Raw genomic sequence first — 14778 nt, 5'->3', positions numbered from 1 at the left:
ATATGACTACGTGACTATCGTAACTATTACTGTGTAACCGCGTGGTGAATCCTTTTTTTATTTATTTATTTTATAGTGAGGTAACCCTTTCAGGTCCGGGCGTTCCAGAATCACCATGACTCTCTCTATATATATCTCGATGCTTCGTTTTCGTTTAGATTCTTCTGACAATTTCTTCACTTATTCACATGTATCTGACCTATTTTCTTAGCTGTATTAGCTACCCCTTTTTTATTGGCAATTAGCTAATTAATTATTTATTTAATATGAGAAGATTGTTCAACTTTCTAACTAATGCGGCTTGAGCTAAGAATTGGAGTTACTGCTCATTCTGATAAAGTAGATAACAGCTAGCAAAAAGGTCGTTGCAGTACTAGAAGTCTAGAATGTGATCAGCTTTCCATTGTGGCTTTAGCTTTGGGATTGCAAAAGTCTGTCGGAGGGACAAAGTAATTTACGTTGTGTACCCCATGTTCTTTCTCGATCTGTCTTCATGCATATATACATGCGCGCGCAAACACGAGCAGCAGTATTTTACTTGTCATCTTGCTGCTCTGCTGACTCATGGTTTAGAACCCACAACAAGCTGAATATATACGTGTTTACGATCTTCATTTTGAGCATAGTCCTCCTGGAGAATATTGAGCATCATATCGAGTATGAAAAGAGTCCTATATTGTTAAAATTTTTCTGATTTGTTTTTTTTTTTATAAGTCATGATCATTTTTTCTCTATATGTTTTTTAAGGGTGAGTTAAATCCTTTAGTCTTTAATATGGTATTAAAGCAGGTTCTTTGACTCGAACAATTTTTTCATTAGTATTGTCCACGTATTTGATCATGCATAATGTCACACGTGATGAGACATAAAAAGAGTATCACATTGTTCGAATTTTTCTGATTTGTAAAGTTTTTATGTCATGAATATCCTTTATTTTTCAAGGCGTCTTTTTATGGTAAGTTAGGCTTCTTAGTCTATTGATATCGAGAGAGAAAAACAAAAAATAAAAAAATAACAAAATAAAAAGAAGAAGGTAATTAACATATATCTAATAATAAAATTCCAACATATTGTGAGAACAGAATCCATGTTGGACCTGGTGCTTGGTCACATGCACTGATCATGCTGTTTAATGGCTGTCCTTTTTATTTTATTTTATTCCGGGTACATCAGCCTTGATACAGTGTGTATATTCCTTTTCTTATTGTGGAATAAATAGGATGTTTTTGGGTGTTGGAGCTATATATGTTGTTTATAACTAAATCCCCAATTGTCTGACGTCCATATAAAATTACACCTTTGCTTTTTTGAGCGAAGAAAGTGGTAGAGAAAAACAAATTTGGAGAGAAGCGGGGTTGGTTATGTTGTGCTAATTATAAATTTATCTACTTTTTTTAAATGACAGGTCCTTTTAAGGAGCTTTAATTATCATGGCGTGATAAATAAGCACTAACTAAATCGAAAATTAGGTTCATGTCTGCTGCACGTGCTTGTCGATGGATCTTTAAGACATGTGGTGGGGATTTAAGCTAGCTAGTGGTGTGATCATAAATTGGGAAATGATCATATTTCCATATCATAATTGGTTTCTTTCATATATTATTCACCACTCTATTTCACAGGATGAGATTTAGTCTCTGATGTGTAAACAACCGTTCATGGTCTGGAAAATGGCAGGACAAAGAAGATGATCGATTGCTCAATGATATTTGGAGTGGAAAATGGCTCAGCTTAATTGGGTTAAAATGAGTTTGTTTTGCTTTTGTTGGTCTTTTTCAACTAACAAAATTTGGGAGCAATGCTCGTATATACTATATACCCTCTGGAAAGTATCATAATTGTCTGAAAGTTGAAGGATTTTCCTAGATATAGTCTATAGATCGAGTTGTGCTTTCTTAAGTAATCCTAGTCTTGGTGCGGTCTACTCTCACTTTAGTTTCTTGACTTGTATTATTTGTTTATGATTTGTTAGACTATAATATTCAAGCATAATCTGACAGATCCTTGCTCAACTTAAACAAATCTTTCAAAACCCAGTTAGAGGTCAAAAAAGTTGAAGATCTCCCCTTAAAATATAGTATGTGGATTACATATATTCCTGTATTTTGTACGTGTTGTGGTGCTCTCCACTATATGTTAGCTACTAGGATAGGTTCCATCCTCATTGCTCAGTCGCGGAACGTACCACTCTTAACCTTAGTCTCGGTGCCATGGCCGCGCCCTTGCCTCTAATCTAATATTTCATGCTAGGACTAAGCATATAGATGTTGAAATCCACTTTATCAGAGAGAAGGTTTTAAACAACGACATCAGTCTGGTTTTATCTCTACCTTGGATCAGCCTGTTGATATTTTCACCAAGGGTCTGACGTCCTCTAGTTCCCTGCTAGCTACCGCGTGACAAGCTCATGGTATATTTGTCCCTGTCCCATTCGCTTGAGGGGGATATTAACCAAACTATACAGTCACTACTGTTCACATCTACACTTGCTACGAATTCAACAAACTCAAGTTCTCCCTTATCTGATGTACCCGCACAGCATGGAGTCGAGAGTTTATCATCATGCCAAACTTCAACAGAATCAACACACACATGCAGGATAACATTTGTAATATATATATCAACACCATTAACACGGTTTGGCTAAGTTGGCCAAGCATTCCTTCATCAAATCTTTCAAAGATACGTACGTCCTCTGTAAATCTGCAAAACTGGAATAATAAGCACCTTTTAACCTTAACCTAGACTTATCTTTTGGTTGGTCTCAAAGTGAAGCTGAATTGACAATTAAACTGATTAATCATGACCTTATGGTCCAATCTCAAGTTGTTTTTAAGGTCGTACCTTTTTAACGTATTTTATTTTTAGTGCTCTTTATGCTCTATGCTGTGCACATTTTCTGGTTTAACAATTCATTTTTAATTGTGAACGTTCCATCTACAAGCGCAAAAGCATAGCTGGCAAACTCATACATTTGTTTCCACTTCCGCGTTGGCCCTCCTTTAAAGGTTTTAAATTATAAATCTAAGAAACAATTATTTGAAAATGAGATGGGTAGGAGGTGGATAAAGATGAATTTGTATCATTTATTTTAAAATTAAGTTCCGTTTGTTTCGACTTAAATGTTTTTTGTTGAAATATATTTTCAACATTTTCTGAAAATATTTTTCTGCTATTGTCTCGTACGGAAAATGAGCGAAGGCGAAAAATGGACGGTGACTTCCGGCAACCTCCGACATAGGTCCGGCAAACTTTAGCGGTACTACTCCGTCAATTTGAGAAGGAGAAGCTCAAACTCAAAAAATGATTTAGAGTTTTTAAAAAAAGAAATCATTTTATAAAAATTAAAGAAACTTTTTATAATCAAACCGAAAATGTTGATTATTATTTTTCTTACACCAATTACAAATATAGTAAAATATGAATATTATTTTTTAAAATTTATTTTACATGCACCGAAATAACCGAACCTAAAATTGAAGAATTTGACAGCTGAATATGCCATTAACGATGGACATAAAAGGTGTACGTACAAAGAGATGTATATATATATAAAAAAAATGTACAAATAGCATTATCATTCACATATGGTTGAGAAAAGCACCATATACCTCTACAAAGAGCATTTTTCTGCTAATAATTAAGCAAATACGAGCAGGAATCGATAAAAAGATTAAAATACATAAAGAGGGAAGGGTTGCTCATATTTCTTCCTTCTTCGACGACAGTTCTAAAAAATAGTCACGTACGTGTCAGTGACAAATATTTACACTTGAAGTCGTTGGCCAGTGTTTGGCGCCTGAGAAACCTGCTCATTAATTTCTCGTGAATCCACGTTCTTTTCATGCACTGTGATTACAACATCGTCACCGTCACTATCACTATCCAAAAGTACAGGTTTTACGCTTCCACGGTGAAGTAGTTGTGGTTTCTCCGGTGATACAGTGGGTCGTTCAACAGTACTAGTCTTGAAATGTGCCAGGTCAGCAAGCTCGTGGACCGACTCAGAGATTTTCTCCACACATCTGGTGATTTCTATTAGTATTGAAGCAACCGAGGCAAATGGAATAATGGCAAGGACGTCTACATTCTCCAACGTGGCAGCTTTAAGTGCTGTTTTTAGGTCGTTAATGGTGGTTTTAGAATTTTCCACATGGGGATTGGCGGCTGAAGGGTCTGTCATTGTTTTTATTGCCAATGCTAACGCTTTTAATGCCTTGCTGGATTCTGAGCTCATCCTCTTGCTTAATTCTTGAATTTTATTTCGGAATTCCAATGGTTCCTGCAAGAGTCACATAAATTAGTAAATTTTTTAAAGTTGATAAATCTATTTTTAACCCTTATGTGAGATAAATTTAAGTCCATAAGAAAAAATAAATTTAATTATTTAAATTAATATTTACTTCTATGTTATATATTTGGATGTAAAAGATTAATAATAAGGCAGAGAATTTTTTACACGATCAAGATTGACATGTATAGTCTTATACATATACTTCAATACGCGAATACAAATTGTTACCCCCAATTAATAGTTCTACATGTTCTCATAAATTTAGATTGGGATCTCCAACAATTTGTTGGGCATGCCGCACATTATGATATGAAAGAGTACGAACAACATGAAACCTATTTGCCCAAATAAATTTTGGGCTGTTCGGCTACCTAGTTGGACAAGTGGATCTCATATCGACTTTTTCATATGTATTGCCTAAATTACTAATAATTTAGACAATAAATTGCTAGATTCGTATCCAATAAATTATCACTAATATTTTAGAAGGGCAAGTTTTGAATGTTTCTTTCAGATTTTTAATACAATAAATTTTACACCATGAACTTCTCGTCAGTAATTTGCACGTACGTAGTCTCGTAGAAAATCATGATTTATTACGTACTAATACTATTCATACCTGAATATCAGAGTTGATGTAGCCATTGAGAGCTTCAATATGGTAAGCACATTGCCGAGCAAGGGCTCCAATCTTCAGGTACTGTTTCCATGGATGTCGGAAGTGAAAACGGCCATGTCCTGGTTCCCATCTTGCAAAATTCGCCCACGATTCTTCGGTGCTTTTTGAATTAAGGACACTTTTATAACCTTGCAGAAGTGCCTTATCACCCATAGACGCCTCCGCAATCCCTTCAATATTCTCGCAGTCGTGAAAATATTCACCTCCAAAACCTGCAAATCGATCATGCATGCCTTCTTCTTCTTAACATTTCAAGATCAAAGACTTCAAAAAAGGAAAGAAACTAAAAGTGGGTAAAATTTAGTTTAGCCCATGGATGTACCTTCTAGATAGTTTGCAAGCTTTTCTAGATTGGAAGCCATTAATTTGTGAAGATCTTCGCCGGCCCATACCGGACAAACAAATATGGATATAATTATGCAGGTGGCTCCGCCTACAAGTATGGTGGAGAATCTTTGATTGGCAAGCTGTAAGATTTCTTGAATCCGATAACCTGAGACTGTTACCAAGCTAAATGTCAATATAAAAATCAACACCCCATAGTCATATCTTGCCCTGATCCGTGGAATGAATCGAGTGAATGATGATGCTGCAGCTGCAACACAACAAAACAACTTGTATAAGTAAACTAGCTAGCTTGAGAATTATTATTATTATTATTTATTTTTTGTAGTTTTATCCGTACGTTTCTAGAGTATATGGAAGTAAGAAGACTTTGGAATTTAGAAAACTTCGCTTACAGTACTCAAAGTATAATCGGTTTTGAAATTATAATCTCGAAGTTTACAAAATTACAATGTCTGTATCTCATGTTTCAACTATTTTAATTATACTTTTTTTTTTTTAATTTTTTTAATTTTCATTTTGTTTTTACAGGTATTTTTGGTATTTTAACAAAAAAATTGTGAAAATAAAAACTGCTGAAACATAGAATACGGACTAACATTGCAAATTTTTAAACTTCAAAATTGTTATTCCGAAATCGTTTATGAGGTGGTGCAAGTGAAGTTTCCTTTGGAATATGACAAATATATATATGTGGGAATGAAGTGGGATTCTAAAAGCCCAAAATTTCCTTCTATTGCTTCTAGCTTTTGTGTAAAGTATTAATTATTCAGTAATTTATGTGTATCCCCCTTCCCCTGTTATTGCTCAGAAAAAATAAAATAAAAATTAAGAATAATTTATGTGTAGCTAGAGAAATATACTTAGTAAGAAAACAAGGGTCCCAAGGACAATGGGTCGTCCTTTCTGGCCACCAAGAGAAGCTAAATGTTGAGCTCCAAGGCCGAGAGCACCAGCAAATAATGTGGCAAAACCTCTATTTAAAGATTTGCTGAGGGTTGCACCTGCAAGGGAAAAGCTATTTAAATTTGGTGCTAGCTAGCTGTTAATTGATGGATGCAATGACAACAATCAATTAATTAATTAAGGTTAATAAAAAGCTTAATTACCAACAGTGAATTCGAAGACTACTACGACAGTCAGCACAGCCCACATTCCTGAAACACCAAAACCATCGTAGAGAGGTCTCCAATTGTATAACAAGGAAACCAGGGTGAGAGCCAGTCCAACCTTTAGGGAGTGGATGACTCGTCTTGGGTCGTCTTGTCCGAGCTTCTTTGTGCTCTTTGCAACCTTCACAGCCTTGTTCTTGAGCCACCCGAAACCACGGCCAAAAAACTCTGGCTTCTTTTGAGTTGCTGCTGCAGCCTGATGATCAATTTCCATGGCTAATGATAATTAAGCAAGTTAAAAGCTAGCTATAGCTGGGTGTAGAGAAAGATGCTTGGGTGGGAGAAAATGGCTCTTGGTGCATCTCTACATGCGACTAGATATTTATAAGAAAAAAAACTTGGGTGGGCATGATCATCGATCGACAATACGTTATTGGACACATGTGTTGGAGTCTAGAAAAAGAATGAGAGGACAAAGGTTTTCCTGGAGAAAATTGTTTGAAAAGAGTGGCTGACTAGGCCACTTTTACTTGAATCTGAGGTGATATATATATATATATATAATAATATATTTTGTATGACTCCATTTAAACAGCAGCCCACCATTCAAAACAAAAGTTAAAGAGTTCAATTCAGTTCACAATTCAGAACAAAAAGAGTTCGATTGCCCCACTACCTCACAGGAGAAAGAAAGAGAGGGTTACCGTGTAGCTTTTAGAGAATAGTGGTGCAGGTGTACGTAGTTTCCATGCGATATCTAGCTGGGTAATTCCATGACATGCACTGTATCCCCCTGTCTCATGATGAGCTTGATTAGCTATGGATCCATAGAAAAGAGAAAAGAGAATCAATGGGTTGACTCAGTTTAATTTGTTGAACTAGCTAACAGTATTTGTGCCTTGTTTAATTAGTGCTTTAAGCAATGATGGACATGGGGCGGTACGTTCCAGAATTTTGAGTGACGGGAACGAACATAAAAAACAACTGAGGGGGAGAAAATTAATTTTGAAGGGCGTATCTCATAATATATATTCAAGCCTTGTGCTAGGTACAGCCGTGAGAGAAGCTTGTTCCATGAAGAGGTAATAGAAGTGCTTTTTTTTTTTTTTTTTTTTTTTTTTTTTTTTTTTAATTTTTTTTATTGTAATGTATTTGACTTTTCAATATTTTCACCTGTTTGTGCAGTGTGTGAAAAAAGGTTTTGATTTAAGAGTAGTCTTCAACTTGTCCTTTAATTTGACGGGTGAAAAAGTAAATGGGAAGACGAAAAGTAAACTAAAAAAGAGTACTGTATTTAAAGGAGTTTTAAAAGGAAAAGTTTGCCGCACCAACAAGTTGTGCACAACTTATACACAACTACTCACATAAATAGGTGAATCCCATTAATGTGAGGGGTTGTACAAATAATAATAGAAAATGTTAGATTTACAACACCAATACAATAACTGTACAACAATCCTTCACATGAGGGTAGGTCTTACATACTGGGGCTCACCCTCATGTGAGGGGTTGTTATACAGTTGTTGTATTGGTGTTGTACAAGAATCAAATCTCAATAATAATTTCCCTTTTAAAAATTCTTTGGGGACACTCGTCCACCAACCAACATGGGTCCGCCTCTTCTCCTCTCAATGGAGGAAGTCTTTTTTGTTTTTGTATATATATATATATATATATATATATTATTTTCTAACTTTTACCTATGTTCAATGTTTACCGTTTACAGGATCTGCCTTCTTTCTTTTTCTTGTCTATATCTAAAATGTAACTAAATAATTTTGTAGCTTGTTGTTGACTATAAGATTAATTATACTAATTTTTTTGTAGCAGCTAGTATACTTGGATGTTTCTTAATTAATAGTTGAGACTGTTTGATGTTATTTTGTTATATTAATTAAACATATAATATGTTTGACATTATATATTTGTCAATTTTGATTCCTTAATTTATTTTTAAGATAAGATTTCATGGATTTTAATAATGATGTATATCTCTTATTGAATGTATTGATTGATTAAAAATATTAACAAGTTTTAAAAAATTTGATTATATTGGAATTATTCCAGTATAATCAATTTTTTAAAATTGGGAAACAGTATTTTCTGGCACATAAATTATGTACCAGAAACCAATGTTGGTTTGTTTGCATATGTTTATGTGCAAGTAAATCTTGGTTTCTGGTTCTTTCTTGGCACATAGATTATGTGTACATCAAGAAATCTTGGTTTTATGACACATAACTTATGTGGCAGGAAAGTTTCTTGGCACTTAAGTTATGTGCCAGGAAACAAAATTTCTAGGCACATCAGTGTTAAGAAACTTTTCTACCACATAAGTTATGTGTTAGGAAATGCATTTTCTCGACTAAGGGTGTTGCGACTTAAGTTTTAAGTCAGGAACTAAAGGTTAGGAGGGGTTTCTTGAGTTTTAATAGCTAAAAGTGTTGTGACTTAAGTTTTAGGTCAGGAGGAGTTTCTTGACTTTTAATACCTATCTACTTCCTGACTCAAAATAAACACAAAAAATTGCTGTGATATTTTTGTAGTGAACCTGTAGTTGTGTATATATATAGGCCAATTTTCTTTAATTCTATGGAAGTTAAGGAAACAAAAATGATAATTAACAGAAAAGGAAAAGAAGGATGATGAAGCTATGCATGCCTATAACTAAAAGATTATTCCGCTGTCACCTAAGAATCTGTTAAGCTAATTCATTACAGAATAAACAAGGGAGACAAATTAAAGGTGCCGACCCAAGGAAAAGCACACATTAATAAAGAATAAAAACAAATGGGTGGTTAAAACACTTCTTATCTCAAAAGGTTAAACACATATTAAGTGATAAATTTAGTTATTTTATCAATATTTTAACACTCTCCCTTATGTGTAATCTTAAACTCACATTAATAAGTGGGGCTCAATATGTGAGATATTTAGTTGAAATGAAAGGTAAATGACGGAAATAAGATTCAAATTCAAGACCTTTAGTTTTCTAATACTATGTCAGAATTCAGAAGATCGAGGAAGATGACGATAAAGAGAAAATGAAATAATATATAGAGAGAACTGCATATTCTTCTTCATGCTTTGATCAATTACAAGGGTGGGTATTTATACAAGAAATTGAGAGACATAATCTCGTAATTTACATGATGGGTATTCACTCTGATCATTAATTCTAAACATGGAGTTCAGCAGTGTAAATAAAAAAGAACAGTATTAATTTCTTCGCAAGCTCGATTAGTAGCCGTTCGACAAATTTCATAGTTGGAGTTTCATTTCCCACTTGATTTGCAGTAGATGAGTGGCGACTTGCAATTTTTTTTGTAGTGCTTCCTTAACTAACAAGTGGCGTGAACTTCTGAAAGAATTACTTCTAATTAATGTTTATTGTAGTCTAGATATTAGTTTCCAGAACAAATCTGCCATGGATTGAAAGTACTTGAGAGTTGTGATGTCTACCTAATTACTTACATGGAGTTCATAGAAAACTGATCATTAATTCCAATAAATCTCCGGCCGTCTGATTCCCTACAGAAGTTGGACTCCAAGAATTTCTAAGAGAAGTATATTGCAGGATTAGTTAATTACTCTTATCCTTCTAAAACAAAGTCATTACACCCTGCACTACAGGGTAAAAGAAAACTGAGCACTCTCTTTAACAAAGCCATTATAGTTATATTAACTACCATTACTATCCAAAAGTCATTTTGGATATCATGGACTCGAGTTTGGAACTTGATCATGGATTCATGTTAAATCACATTCGACAGTGGGTTGTTCAGTGTGAAGCTAGATGTTGTAAGTAATGTTAGAATATAGAATAAATGATTAAATATAAAAATTCTTATTAGCTTAAGTTTTCAGAGAATATTTAATTGATATGAGAATTGAATAATGGAGACAATACTCGAATCAAAACCTTTGGCTTTGATATCTTGTTAAGTCACCGCTTGTTCTACGTACACTCTCTTTACTTGTGGGTTAAAACTCTATTTAATAAGTGATGCTCAATACGTAGAATATTTAATTGAAATTGGGAGCTGGTGAATGACGGATACATGGTTTACACTCAGGACATCCTGTTCTGATACTATGTTAAATCATCACTTATCAAAAAACTTAATCTAATGAAAAATAATAAATTTAATAATTTAATTAATATTCTATAAACAAGCTTTTTATTTATTTATTTATTGGTCTAAGCCCGTACGTGAATAAGTGCTCAGGCACTAGATAACTTGGCTAGGGACAGACGAGTACCCTTGAACTAATTAAAAAAAATAAATGTATGACAACAAAACTTAGTGTATCCATGCCTGCATTTCATAAAGAAAAGGAAGTTAGATCTAAATTAAATGACCACTAATTATTAATGCTATGAGTTTAATTAAGAGTGGTAGAGCATCAGCAATTGGGTCATAGTGATCGACAACATGATGACAATGGAATGAAGGCTATATAAAGCATCAAAAAGAGAAGAAAAGCGGACAAATGACTCATTGTCAGAAATATAATAAAATTGGTTTTCAGAGCCCTCCATACCATCTTTTCCATCTCTTTAAATAAACTAATTTTATATATATATATATATATATATATATATATATATAGTAACCCAGAAAGGTTTACTGATATATGTATGCAGTACTGCAATATAAACGCAATTTATTTTCTCTATTAACCTTTTATTCTCTTCGTTTATGAGTTTGATTATCTACTACACTCCTATATCCAACTTAATTAATACCAGATGATTTAGATAGCATCGAATAAGATATGTCACCATTCACTAAAATGAGTAGAATCTGACTAGATCATACGTTCTTTTTTGTTCCTACCCTTAACAGAAAATGGTGAACGAAATTGAGGATTTTGAACTTTCGATCTCCATTAAAAGAGCATAGTAGATGCTTTCCTGTGTTACATCTTTTCTTCTTCTTTATGTAATAGGGGGGAAAAAAAAGGTGTTGCAATCAAACCTTATTATCAGAGTGGAAACTCTCTTTTCGATTCTTTTCACCCACGCTCAAAATTTTGCCAAAATCTCAGAGCAACTTGCCTAGATATATGGATGCAAGAATCAAGATGAACAATATAAGAGGGAAACAGCGAAGCAAACTTCTATATATGCGTCTCTTGTACACAATGTCAACCTTATCGATGGATGGCCGAAATTCCACATGGAACCGAGTGGATTTTTAGATGATTTTGATTGATGGACCAGCTTTTAGGGCATTGTAATATTATATACCGCCAGACAGTAGAATAAAAGCATTTTCTTGAGATTATACCCACAAACTTTTGTGCTACATTCCTTAATTAATATATCGAACCATGTAATTCCACTTACATCATCAGCCTTGTCTCTCATGCAGTTGTGGAATATATATATATATATATATCCACCTCGTTTTACTTTTGTTGTAAAAATTTAAAGAATGTTTTTGTGAATAGAAGCAAATCAAAATCAACATTTAGGCTTACCCAACTCGTTAGGTAGAAAGTGCACTATTACAGTTTCCCCATATCTAAAGAGAGATATGATATGCATGGGATCCCATCCACAACAAACTCACACAAGTAGTTTGGTCATGCTATTACGTACGAGCCCTGCAAGAGAGAAGAAGTCTAGCTAGAAGAGGACCATTAAAGATCGAAGTTCCAATCGATGCTTCATTGATGTTTTAGGCACTCGCCCAATGGACATGCATGCATTAATTACAATAAGGGGAAAATACATATATATTAATCCCCCCACCGCGGAAGTATCACTGATTTGATACTTGAGTCCACAAACAAGCCGTGATGCTTAGCATCATCTGTTAGGATTTTTTTGTCTTTCTAGACAGAAATAATTACGTCACGTGCTCCACAAGTGACATTTTTGCTCTCAATCGCCCCAAAATGCCTAGGGATAAAGTGTATTTTTTTTTGGTGTGGGGTTGATAATGGCAACTCAACTTTACACCTAAAAAAAAAAAACCAAAAATATAAAAAGAACAAAAACAGCAAAAAAAAAAAAAAAAACACTAAAAAAAATGAAGGTGGCGCAGAGCCTCTCTTCGCCGCCACATGGGGGTGGGGTTTGGCAACCCCTAAAGACATTTTTGGGGGTGGTATGGGCCACTCCCTTACCTATAAGGGACCACCCCTTTGAGAGCTTTTGGGACTGGCTCGAGCCACCACCTTTTAAGGGTGGTTTGGCCACCACTCGTTTTTAAGAGTGGCCAAACCCCCCATGCGGCCAAGTGAGGGAGTGGTCCAGCCACCCTTAAGTTCCAAAGAGAACATATCACTCTCAGCCACCTTCATTTTTTTTAAGTGTTTTAAAAAAAATTTCTGTTAGGTACGGGTGAAAATGTTTTCAGTTCCGTCTAAAAAGAGAAAAAAAAGTTAATCGAGGGTGCTAAGTGTCACAATTAGGTAGTTTATGAGATTCAAGTATCACTTTTTTAAATTTTAGAAGTATAAGTGTTAAAGTTGTGATACTTCGGGGGAGGTAAATTGTATATTCCCCTTCGAATAATTTAGTAGATGCTTCATATTTGAGAAATGAATAGTTTGGCAATGTGCATATATAATTGGTGAAACAGTAAAATGCGCAAAAAATACTTCGTTTGAGTATTTTCATTACGTAGCATTAATTTGAGGTGAGATCGTTATAATTTTGAGTTCATATGGGTGTGTGACAGGAAGACTTAACTCCATTGGCATTGATGACATACTTTTCAAGGCAGGTCTCCATTTCGATCGGATATGGTTGCCGATAGTAAGCTAAGTCGGACAGTGGTCAGCATGGGCTGGGTCGGGTGGTGGCCGACGGTTTGTGAGGTTGGGTGGTACAGTCGACCATTGCTTGGCCGGGCTGGGAAGTGGCCGATTGTGAGCACTGATCTGGTAGTTGCGGCCACTAGATGTCATGCTTAGGGTGGCCGCGACCACCCTTGAAGGTTTGGTTGGGGTGGTCACCTCAACCACCAATGGAGGAGAACCGAATGAAAATGATGAATGAATTTTTAAGTTTATTATTTTTAGAGCTACTACATTCTTAGGGGAATACTAATTTAATTTCCCTCATTGATCGACAATCAATATCCTTGGACCCTCAGATTACATTTAAATCCACCAATCACTGCTTCTAAAACATCCTCTAATAGTTTTAGTTCTAAATGAATAATATCCTCTCTATTTTAGAGAGGGTCGTTCTCACCCCCAAATATGGCAAAGTTGGCAATTTGGCACTTTGTACATGAAATGGCCACGCCACGTACGGTAACTTCAAAAGCTTATTGGATTTCGAAGACAACGAGTTATTATAAGAAAAATGATTCGGTTGTGTTTGATAACCTTCTCTACGAAGTGTTTTTTGTGTTTTGGTTAAAAAAAGTGTTTTGATGTGTTGTAGTAAAAGAAGTTTTGAATTCTTTATGTACATTTTGTGAGAAAAATATTTGTTGTTACCGGTACGTACACACTAATAATAAATAATATAGAATCGACAAGAGAAAGAGAGTAAGAGAAAATCAAGATACAGATTTAGGTGGTTCGACAATGTGTCTACGTCCATAGAAGTGCGGTTATATTTCAATAAATGATTTAGGACTATAACGTTAGCATTACATATTTATAAGAAAATCCTAATTTCACTTCGCTCCGCTTAATTTGTTTACTTCGATCGCTACGCTACACTCCGACTACTGACATCTATACTAGCATCTAGCTCGTATTACTTTTTATATATACCTGAAAAAACATGAGCTACTTGTCCCTACAATATTTGTTAATGTTTTGTCTCTTTTGTTCAAAAATAATATTAGCAAACAAGCCCTTAGCTCACGTAGGAAGAAAACATATTGGTAGTTGTTGGAACAGTTTCCGGTATGGTGTGAATCTGCACGTTCCTTTGATGTTCTTCACGCTTCTAAATAACTCTGCAAAACAACAAAACCTAGGGACCCTTCCGGAGGTCCCGCTCCGATGCCTAAATTAGTTTATGTAAGAAAAATAATACTCTATGCATAAAAACTGAGTCTTAGTTTATACCTGGGGTATGAGCCTATTTATAGGCATAGAGGTGGAGTCAAACCTGGATTAGGACTCCTGCTCCTTGTTGATCTAGAACTGCTGTTAGAGTTCTAATTGGACTTTAATCCTTTACTAGACTTCTAATTGGATATCTTCTTAGACTTCCAATCTGATATCTTCTTAGACTTCTGATCTGATATCTTCTTAGACTTCTGATATGATCATTATTCTTATCTGTTTGGACCTTATTTGACTTTTGAATCTCCTCTTTGGATCGGGTTGAGTGGGATTTATCCCCAACAGTTACCCCCCAATTCCCT

The 14778-nt window shown here is 34.9% G+C and overlaps 1 protein-coding gene across 1 annotated transcript; it reads right to left on the bottom strand.

Annotated features, from left to right (window-relative positions):
* Window positions 1–3526: 3526 nt before the first annotated feature.
* On the bottom strand, window positions 3527–6801 carry LOC133872294 (aluminum-activated malate transporter 8-like). Its single transcript, XM_062309772.1, has 5 exons — window positions 6428–6801; window positions 6182–6322; window positions 5296–5568; window positions 4914–5185; window positions 3527–4282 (listed from the first exon to the last, which is right to left on the bottom strand). Exons 1-5 carry the CDS (start codon window positions 6702–6704, stop codon window positions 3767–3769), a joined length of 1479 nt encoding a protein of 492 aa, XP_062165756.1. The 5' UTR covers window positions 6705–6801; the 3' UTR covers window positions 3527–3766.
* Between the last annotated feature and the right edge of the window lie 7977 nt (window positions 6802–14778).

This window comes from Alnus glutinosa, chromosome 7 (genome assembly GCF_958979055.1).
Source record: "Alnus glutinosa chromosome 7, dhAlnGlut1.1, whole genome shotgun sequence".
Classification (NCBI taxonomy): Eukaryota; Viridiplantae; Streptophyta; class Magnoliopsida; order Fagales; family Betulaceae; genus Alnus; species Alnus glutinosa.
The sequence above is the reverse complement of the archived record's forward strand: the minus strand, read 5'-3'. Positions and strand labels throughout refer to the sequence as shown.